This window comes from Gracilinanus agilis, chromosome 2, assembly GCF_016433145.1.
Source record: "Gracilinanus agilis isolate LMUSP501 chromosome 2, AgileGrace, whole genome shotgun sequence".
NCBI classification, from domain to species: domain Eukaryota; kingdom Metazoa; phylum Chordata; class Mammalia; order Didelphimorphia; family Didelphidae; genus Gracilinanus; species Gracilinanus agilis.
The window spans coordinates 265485926-265497032 of NC_058131.1; the positions used below are offsets into that span (position 1 = coordinate 265485926).

Sequence of the window (11107 nt, forward strand, 5' to 3'; positions counted from 1 at the left end):
GAGAGAGAGAGAGAGAGAGAGAGAGAGAGAGAGAGAGAGAGAGAGAAATTAAAGATTAGAAACAGTAATAACCAGAGCAATCATTTGGAAGATATGAGAAAATGGAATCAAGGATAAAAGTAGAGGGAACAATCTTAGCAAGAAGGTCCATTTCTTTCTCAAAGAACTGAGTAAAGAAGAGAATGGGGGATTATGTCAATGGTTTTGATATATAGAATGGGGGAAAAGACAGAGTTCATGCAGGATGTCATCTAGTCTTTCAGTAAAGAATGAAGCAAGGTCTTTGATTGAGACAGTGGGCTTGAAAGTTTTATGAATTGAGCTTCACTATAAATTATTTGAAGTCTGAGGCAAGACTACATCAAGTTATTGGGTAGTAATAATTCTGTTATAAGGTCAGTGACAGCTATATGCTTGACCACATCTAAAATCTTCCTTATTCTCTCAGGCATTCCCAAGGGATTCGGGCAGCTAGTAAGTCCAGGATTCAGCCAGTGTACTGAAGTAATTTTGTAGAGAGCTCTGATCTAGATAGACTGGAGTTTGGTTATGTAATGTACCTCTACCCACTTTTCTAAAATAGTATACTTCCTAACTTTTCATAGGCCACCTGGTTATATTAGAATATGTGTATAAAGTGTTTGTGAGAAGCAAAAAATGAATAAATAATTGGTCAACCAAGTCAACAAGCTTATACTAAGTAAAAAGCATAACTAACTTCTCTCCTGTCAGGCAAAACACTAGAATATCAAAGGTTCAAATCATATTTTTATTTATTCTCTCAATTATATCCTCGCATGCCTAGCCTACTGGCACATCTCATAAGTAAGAAGGGAAAATAAAATTGACCCCAAAGTAAACCTTGCCTTCTTTTCCTTGTATGTGCCTTAGAGAGAATTTAAGAAATTTTCCAAATGGCTCTTCACTGATATAGCCACTGGCTGACCAAAAGTTATCCCCAAGGAGACTTTCCTGGCCTGCCCACAGATTAAACAGGGATCCACCTACAGATTTCATTTCTAAATGTCTAAAAGACACATATGTTACAGCCAGTAAGGCAGTTTCACTTAGAAGGCACGAGAAAAGGGACATTATGGTAGAGGGAAGAAATGAAAGATGGGTTATATTTATCACATACATTAAACATGAGTGGGGAGAGGATGAGAGTTCCCCACCTAACTTGATGAGCCTAGGTGGTGTCGTGTTTTTTTTTTATTTTACTTTGGTTGAATCCTCATACTGAGAGCATGAACAAACCATTAGTGCTTCCTGGAGAATAGGCATCCCCAAGGGCACTGCCCCCAAGATGAAGGAATTGATCCACATTTTTATGAAACTGATTGTCATGGAAGAAGTCACTCCCATCTCTCCACCTTCTGCCTTTTTGATCTGACCTATCCTTTGGGTCCTTCTTTTTCTTTCCTGAAAGCACAGCTAAGCTAAGAACAGAATGAGACTTAGGAGTGATCTCTCCAGAGAAGTTCTTCTAGTAACCATGAGGCATGCATTTGTTCACCAATGTGGCTCAAGAGGAGAGTTTCTGTACAAAGGTAAATTTCCTGTCCTGAGCCCTGGAGAGGCAAAAGTATGTCTCTGGCATATGATAGTCATAAAGAGGGGAACCATATTGGCCAAGAGGTAAAAGTTCCTGAGAATTGCTTCTCTAGCATTCTTTTCAGAATCCAGAGAAAGAGCTGGGTTGCTTCAGGGCAATGCCAAGTTCAAGGGCTCAGGACAGAAAATCATTTGTTAATTGAAGGGAATTTCTTTCATACCACACACATTAGAAAGAAAAGATCATCATGGAGATGATCCTCAAGTACTGGGTGACACAGAATCAAAGGACAAAATATGGAAATAATATGGAAATGCTGGAGCTCTGTACTTTACATTACATTACTGGAGTCAGTTATTCACATGGTATGGGTCTGGTGGGAAGGGAGCTTACCTGTCTAGCAGCCCCATGTGTTTATTTTTTCCCCTTCCAGAGGAAATCTAAATCAAAAATGTCGACATGAGAATAGGAGACATTAGGCGCCTATGCAAAGTAGATTCCCCAGTCGGAGATACATTATATTGATTGTTTTGAGGCTACTATGAATCCTCCATGGGTTTTCTGCATTTGTTTGAGGGCTCCTGTGAGTTTTTCATATTTTCAATGTGATGGATTAAAAGTTGTTGTGTACCAGATAGATGGATAGTTATATTGCATGTTAGCATGGAAGCAAAGGATCCTCTTATTCCTTCCTATCTCTGAATGCATAGATACATGCTATATTCTGAGATTTTTGTCAGATCAGCATGACATAACAGATAAACAGATTCTCGGTCAGGAAGACATGTGTTCATGATTTAGACACATCTTGGCTATGTGACTCTGGGCAAATTACTTTAACCCCCTGGGTCCTCATAACTAAATTATCAAAGAGCTGCCAATCTGCATTAGTGTAAGAAATTTCCTCATCAAGCATTTCCCAGACCAATGAAATCACAGGTCTAGATAAAAAATAGCATCTCTGGGTCCAGTCTCAACAAATCAAAGAGAAGATGAGATTTGGGGGTAGGGGGAAATAATAATAATAATAATTACAATAATAACTAGCATTTAAATGGTGCCTACTATGCACTAGGAATTGTGCAACGTACTTTACAAATATTGCCTCCTTTGATTTTCACAACAATCCTTTGAGGTAGATGCTATTACTAACTCCATTTTATAATCGAGGAAATCGAGGCAGATGGAAGTTAAGTAGTTTGCCTAGGGTCACACATCTAGTAAAAATCTGAAGCTGGATTTAAACTGCTGACTTCTTGACTCCAGACCTAGTGTTCTTTCCATGGCACCACCTCACCACCCCTAGGATCAGACCTGACCAGGGAATGAGAGCAGAGGGCACTGGGTCATGAGTTACACAAGCCATCTCTTCACTGAACTAAATATCTCCTCAGAAGCAGTTGTTGGGGGCAAAATGAGTGACTCACCAGTCCCCACCAGAGTGCATCTGCATAGGTGTCGAAGTGGTCATTCTCGCCTTTCTCTGCCAAGTACACCAAGAAGGAGGCGAGAATGAGGCAAAGGAAGCCTATATACCAGGCAGTGACCAGCTCCTGCAAGAGAGAAAATAGACAAAATTATAACCTGGATGTCACATGACAGCTGTTTTGCTGAGTCTTTCCAATTAATGAGGAGATTCAAACAGTCCATCTGGGGAGAAGACCAGAAAAGACAACCTTTGCCATGCGATCTAGCGTGTTCTGCCAGGGAACACCCTGCAGGAAGCTGTTATCCAATTGCTTGCTGGCCACAGGACACCTTTCATAGAACTCCACAGGCTGGCACACACTAATAGATACAACTTCATTCCCAGGGGCATGCTGGGAAGAACACCTGCCAGATTAGCCACTGGGACTTTTAACAATGGTCTTGGCTTACTGCCAGGAAAAGGCAAGAGAGACCCTTGGGATTTCACCCTCCATACCCTGCTGGGATATCTAAAAGTACAAGAAGAACTGTGGCACCATTAGCCAAAACTGGGGTACCTTGGAACAAATCAAGCTATTGGTCTCTGCTTTTCTACTCTTCTCCTTTTCCAAGTGATTTTTTACTAATTTGCTTAAAATGGTTGAGACCTTTCATATTTAAATTCAGAATTGTCTTAGCATCACCTGATCATAGGTCTATAGCCAGAAAGGTTTTGTAATCCAACCCCTTTGTTTTATAGATAAGAAAACTAAGGTCCCATAGAGGGTAGGTGACTTGTTCAAGATCACACAAGTAGCAAGTAGATTCAAGCATCAAAATTTGTATGTTCTTTCCAAATGCACCATGCAGAAAGATGATCCTAATTATAATAGCTAGCAGTTGTATTAGAGCTTTAAGATTTACAAAGCACTTTACAAAAATTATCTCATCTTATCCCCATAACTCTGTGAGGTAGCTACTATTGTTATACTCATTTTGTAGGTGAGGAAACTGAGGCCGACAATGGTCAGTTTAATAAAGTTTGCCCAAGATCATACAGTTAGTTTTTTGAGGCAAAATTGGAACTCAGGTCTTCCTGACTGTAGGTCCAGCACTCAATCCACTATGCCACCTAGCTACCTCTAGGTGGCACATCAGATGGAAGAAATATAATCGAAAAGGAAATGTAATTAGATTATTGAAGAGGAAATCATTGTTTTTTATAAAGCTTCAATTTTTTTCTTAATGCATTTTAATTTGGTGGGAGTGGGGAGAAGTTAATGAAATATCCGTTTAAAATGACCTTGCAGATAGAAATCTATTTGTTTCAGGTTTCTAAATCACATCCAAGGACAAATGAAAGATAAGTAACCACAAAGCCAGAAGCTACACAACCATATCTACCCACAGAATCACAGTTATTCAGTGAGCTACAATGAGCTACAGGACCAAATGCAGCATCTATCAAACACCTACTATATACCAGGTATTGTCCCAGGTGTTGGGCATCCAAGTATAATGAATAAAACAATCTATTCCCAAGGAGCTTACTTAAATTTTAACAGCACAACAGTACATATATAAATATAAAGACAATAAATTGTTGTTGTTGAGTTGTTTCCGTTGTGTGAGAAGAGAGAAGAGAGGAAAGAGAAGGAGAGAAAGAAAGACAGACAGAAACAGAGACAGAAAGGAAGAAAAGGGGAGAGACAGAGACAGAGACAGAGAGACACACAGAGAGAGACAGAGAGACAGAGAGAGACAGAGAGACAGAGAGACAGAGACAGAGAGACAGAGAGACAGAGAGAGATTCCACCTCAGCCATGGATCTGACTGCAATGGTTAAACAGTTTGCTGTGTGGTTAAATAGTCTACTGTAAAGCCACAGGAAATCGGACAGCCACCAACATTCTCTCCAAATAGCAGATCCTCAGGGTTTACATAGTTAGCAAAAAGTTCTTTGATGTTTGGCAACATTATGAATATGTAGAGGAGGAAACAAAAGACACCTTATTGGTATAGTTTACTAATGATGCTCCATTCTCTGACAGACATGAAGGAGGGGGATGATTAAAGGAAATGGAAGAAATGGAAATCTAACTGAGGGAGGTTAACTGGCCAATATGACATAAGAACCCTCCATCCAGCAGGATCTCTTCCTCAGGATCCTGGCTGGCAGGAGATGGCACCAAGAAAAAGCTGTCCAACACCAGGGCAAATAAGAAGTGTTGCTGGCTGTAGACAGAGCAACCACAAAATCCTCAGTATAAGAAATAAATTTACTTGTGATGAATGTAGTATTTACCCTGTTCTTTTTTTTTCCAGGAAGGAGAAGCAGCATAGAATGAGCTCTGGGTACTCAGCCGTGGGGCATGATCTCCCAGGTTTGTTCTCAGCTGTTTCAGGGCTTACCTTGCTATGGGCATACACCACTGAACCAAGGAGTTTCCAGGTGCCTCCTCTCCGATCCATTCGAATCATCCTCAAAATCTGTAAGAATCTCAAACTCCGCAGGGCTGACGTGGCAAACACATTGCCCTGGGATCCCGCAGCCAACACAGCAATTGAAGCTATCAGCACCATGATGTCTATGTAGGAAATAACAAAGACAATCCATAAGATCAAGTGCTCCCTGTCCCTTCTGCCTTTGTGGGCTTGGCTCATATCCTTGCTTTGAGAAGTGAGTGCCATCATATCCCCCCATAATGGTTGGCAGGATAGAGACCTCAGGCAGAGGTAGGTAGCATGGATAGAGCACTGGATCTGAAGTCAAAGGGCCTGGGTTTGAATCTCTCTACTGGCATCTACTACTCAGATAACCCTGAAGAAAGTCATAACTTCCCTGGGCTTCAGTCACCTGTAAAGTAAAAGGGTTGAACTAAATAGCTTCTGAGGTCTCTTCCATTTCTAAATCTAGGGATAAAATATCCATAGAAAACCTCCCACACATTGAGCATCCCTGAGGTTTGTTTTTTTTTCTATCCCAGAGTTGCCATCCACTGGGTCTAATGCTCCAAGAATTTCTTTATTTTTACTATTTTTGCTACATTTTTTCCTGTGACTTTGAACCAGAGGGAAAGTCCCCAAGCTTCAGTGGATCTGAATTCACCCCAGAAGAACCTGATGGTCCTGCCTAAATCCAGTTAAAGGTTTAGGGCTATTCAAAACTATTCATTTTCACAGACTTAAAACTAGAAGGAATCTTTAAGGTCAATTGTTCCCACTCCATCCTTGAATAGATGAGGAAACTGAGGCTGACAGAGGTGAAGTTACTTCCCCAGGTTACATGATTAGAAAGTGGCGAGGCCAGAAATTAAACTGAGGTTTCTCATTCCAAATGCAGGCTTTTGTGCATAAATCCACACTTTCCTCATGTTGGTTCTTATTCAAGACAACAAAATTACTAAAGGGCATACCCTTGAACCTAGTAATAACATTTCTAGGCCAATATCCCCAAGAAAAGTCAAAGAAAAGTCAAAATACCATTCTGTTAAAAAAAAAAGCAGCTCTTTCTGGGGTGGCAAAGAACTGGAAATAAAGGGTATGCCCATCAATAGAGGAAAAATTATTGAATATTATTGAATATGCATATAATATAATGGAATACTACTGTGCTATAAGAAATGATGAAAGTGGATCAGCTAGGTGGTTCAGTGGATCAAGATGGGAGATTCTGGGTTCCAATCTGGCCTCAGATACTTCCTAGCTATATGACTCTGGGCAATCATTCAACCTAATTGCCAAGCCTTTATTTCCTATTTGCCTTAGAAATGATCAGTTCTAAGACAGAAAGTAAGGTTTATTTGTTTGTTTTTAATTAAAAAAATTTTTTTTCAAGAAATAATGAAAAGAAGTGGTTTCAGAGAAAACTAGGAACGCTTGTATTAACTAATACAGAATAAAGTGAACAGAACTGGTAGAAAATTCATACTATTAAAAACATTATAGGGGCAGGTGGGTGGCTCAATGGATTGAGAGCCAGGCCTAGAGATGGGATGTCCTGGGTTCAAATGTGGCCTCAGGTACTTCCTAGTTGTGTGACCCTGGGCAAGTCACTTAAGGCTCATTGCTTAGCTCTTAACACTCTCTTGCCTTGACACCAATATACAATATTAATTCTAAAATGGAAGGTAAGAATTTTTTTAAAAATTAAAAAAACAAAAAACTCTGATTAATGATAACCAAACGTAACTCCAGAGAACTGATGGTGAAAGATACTCCCTACTTCTCACTGTTGGACTAGAGATGTAGAATAACATATAATTTTTTTACCTGACCAATATGTTTGTTTTTGCTTAATTAAACATATTTGTAGCAAAGGATTTCTTCTTTTTCAGCAGGAGGGGAAAGGGAGAGAAGGGAAAGAAAACTTTTTATTAATTTAAAAAATTATTTAAAAAAATTCTTCCTAAGTAAATGTCACCAGTAATCTCTAAACAAGGTATTATAGAGCTGGACTTGAAGTCAGAGAAATGGGCTTAAACACTTCTTCAAATACATAGAAGCTTTTTATGTCTCACGGCAAGACATTTAATTTCTCTGGGCCTCAGTTCTTCTTCTATAAAATGAAGGTGTTGAACTCAACGCCCTTTGAGGTTCCTTCTAACTCTAAAGCTATGATCCTGTAATCTCTGCCTTTCAAATCCAACAGAGACAAGTTCTTTGGGCTACTATTGTTTTTATTTGTCTCCTGTGTCCATCTTGATTCAGGTGACACCACACTAGCCTCATCAGTAGATGTTTCCCAAAAGGAGCCAGGGTTTCTTCTGGTTCTGAATGGTCCTGTTTCTTCTTGCACCTGCATAGGAGTGTTTGCCATCCCCCAAAGCTAGGGGTGCCCAGACCACAGTTTAGAGATTCTTCCCTGTGTTTTGCTCCTCTCCAAGTGATCTCCTCAAAGAAGACTCCTTACCAAGAACACAGAATCCATGTCAGTGTCATGGTGATGATATCATGAATTAGTCTGACTTGGAAGAAATGCCAGTTCCTTGACTGGCAGGATGTGGGCTGGAGAAGGAAGGGGAGGCTGTCACTCTTCATGCAGTTGGAAGCCCCCACATGCTACCCTCTCAGGGTCTTCCGTGTTCCCCAGAGGCTGCCCCCTCAGGGAAGTCCTTACCAATGACACAGAAGGGTTTTCGAGCAAACTTCAGCCTCCCCCTCCAGCCCCGATAGCGACAGCAGCAGCCAGCAGCCCAGATCCTCACGAAGTACTCCACTCCAAAAACCACAATGGTGACGATTTCCTGAAAGGAAAGCCACACATAATGCCTGCTGGAGGCTCCTCTTCCCTCTGAACCACGGGATTGCCCAACACCTGGAGCCCTTGACCTCTGCCCTGAGCCAGGGCAACTCCCTCGCCAAGATGAGGTTTATCTTCACAGAAACCAGATCATGTGAAGAGCTCTGAATTATTGACCAGAAGCCTGGAATCATCAAGCTGAGGTTAGGAAAAAAAATGGTTGTGTAAAACTGAATCTGCATCAGATTAACTTCTCTCTGGCCTCAGGCCCACTGAAGGCATCAACCAAAGAATCCTAGTAGGTACCTGTGGTCAAATTTGAACCCAAGACCTCCCGTCTCTAGGCCTGGGTCTCCATCCCCTGAGCCACCCAGCTGCCCCTCAAATTATATGTTATAGAACAGTCCAAAATGGTGTAGAATGGGAGCTGAACCAGATGCTAATAAATCCTGCCCTCTGAAGTAGGAACTCTTGACAAGCATCTCCAGCCAACTGTCACCTTGAAAGCAATTAATAAATGTGTTTTCATTCATTCATTCATTCGGTCGTGCAGGACAGCTTATAGTTTTGAGAGAAATCCTGTTATTGAAAAGTTCATCTCCAAACGTTTCCCATGGATGCTCTCAAAGTTCTCTTAGAGAAGATGCTGAATTCTCATGATGTAATCTATATACTATCCCTTCTCCCCTCACCCCTGGATGTACCCAAGATGACACTGAGCTTCCCCAGAGCTCCAATTTCTTGCTTCTCATATTTTTGGGGAAACGAGCCTGAATTTTTCACCAGTCAGTGCCATTCTCACTGCTTTCTTGTGATCGTTCCCTGAAGGCATCTAAATAGAATTAGAAAATGGAGCTATAAAAACCCAAGAGTCCAGGAACTTTGCTTTGGCTAATTTTGTTCTCTGAATGACACCAGGCACCAGAGAGCAAAGGTGAGCATTCCCAGTCTGGTGTCTTCCTGCATATCTGGGTATCAGAGAAAATCATCTCTGAAATCAGTGTCGCCATGAGCAAAAATCAGAACTGAGGCTGGAGTGTTCAATTTGATCATACATTTCAGGAGCAATTTGGGAAATCCGTCCCACCTTGGGACACAGGTAGACATGCAGTGACCATGAGGGCTCACTCCCCTTCTGCACCGGAACCAGACAATCACATAACAAGCTATATAAGGAGGAAGGAAGGTAAACTCTAGCAATAGCTCCTTAGTTTCCCAACAAACATCATCCATAACCTCTATAACAGCTTCCCTAGATTTAAACATAGGTATAATTCTACCTATCAGCTTATAGTACCTTCTCAAAAAAAGTATTGTTTTTCTTTTATATATAGGTACTTATGTGAGTATTGCCTCTCCTGATAGAATTCAAGCCCCTTGGGGCAGGATCAGTGTGTCCCAAACACCTCATACAGTGCCTGACACATAGTAGGCATCTAATAGATATTGGTTGGGAGGATTTCAACATGCAAATAAAGATCTTCACATGGAAAGCAGGTCTTATGCCTCTAGCCCTGTTGTCTCATGCCACAGGGCACATGACCTATGAGAGTAGGTCTGAAAACCTCGGGGGAACTCTGAGAGTTTGAGTCTTCACACTTATAGTCAAATAAAACTCTGGGGTTCAGCCTACAGTGCTATTCCTCTCTCACCAATCGAGCTCCTATTTCTGCATAAACAAATGGAATAAAAGAGAATTGATTGAAAAGATGAAATTGCCAGGATATTCCAATGAGGAGCAAAGGCCTTGAAGTAAGCTGTGGGAATGAACATTTAAGCTGATGGATCTGGCTGCTCCTTGGTTTATCTTTACAACCTCCGGGCCCTTCTTGTGGCAGTAGTATGTGGATGAAGGGGGGTGGGATAAAAGAGGATTGTCATAAATGAGGCAAAGGGAAGGTCCTGGGGCCCCCCAAAATTGCTCCCCCCAAATGGACTCAACTCATTTCCCTTTCATGAGCTCCAAATTCAACTACTTCACAGAAAGTAATTCATCAGATAGAAGACTGGATGTCCTCATGAGACAAAAGCTTATTAAACTTCCTTTCTGAACCTATTCCTCCCTTACCTAAGAGCTTTTCATTTTTTGCTTTGTCTGAAATTAAAAAAAAAAAAGCACAATTAAATCTTGGTTACCATGACATCCCTCCTCTCTCGGTTTTATACCTGGGGCTCAGCCAGCTCAGCCTGACTCAGAGTTTTCCTCTGCACAAGCATGTTCTCTCACTCCTCCCCACCCAGAGAGAATTGCTAACAAGCATATGTCAGAGGCATTCCTAGTTCCTTCGGGGATCCAGTCATGAGCAACCTGGGGTTGGGGGGAGAGGAAGAGAAAGGCTCCATTTGGGAGGGGTGGCAGATGGAATACAGGGGTTAAAATAACAGTTATGACTAGAGAACTTTGATTCTAAGCTCTAGGGTTTGCTCTTCCATAGGGAGAAGATGCCTATATTATCTACAACACACTTTGCTATTTTATGTAGCACTGCTGTCAGGGGACAGGAATAACCCCATTTTAAAGGTGATACCAGAGGAGAGGGGTGGTACCCCATTTTAACACTAGTGTCGGCAGACAAGCATTACCCTGCTATGATGCTAATATCAGGGCAGAGATAATTCTATTATAATACTAGTTATGGGGGAGAAGGATAACTCTGTTTTAATGCTGGTAATGGAGAAGAGGCAGAGAGAATCTTGTTTTAACATTAGCATAAGGGGGCAGAAATAACCCTGTTATAATGTCTATCTCAAGCAGCATAAATAGGAGCCACCTTAAAGGCAAACTGGTACAGAGAGAGAGACAGACAGAGTGACAGACAGATAGAGTGACAGACAGAGACAGAGAGAGAGACAGAGACAGGAAGAGGAGAGAGAGAGAGAGAGAGAGAGAGAGAGAGAGAGAG

The 11107-nt window shown here is 41.3% G+C and overlaps 1 protein-coding gene across 1 annotated transcript in view; it reads right to left on the minus strand.

The window, feature by feature from the left end:
* The window catches only part of KCNQ2 (potassium voltage-gated channel subfamily Q member 2), a 219983-nt gene that overhangs the window by 127588 nt on the left and 81288 nt on the right, over positions 1-11107 (minus strand). Inside the window, exons 3-5 of the mRNA XM_044659649.1 lie at positions 8082-8208; positions 5375-5550; positions 2983-3108 (exon numbers count right to left, since the gene is read on the minus strand). Of these exons, the coding sequence (XP_044515584.1) occupies positions 2983-3108; positions 5375-5550; positions 8082-8208 (429 nt within the window). The remainder of the gene's footprint in view (positions 1-2982; positions 3109-5374; positions 5551-8081; positions 8209-11107) is intronic.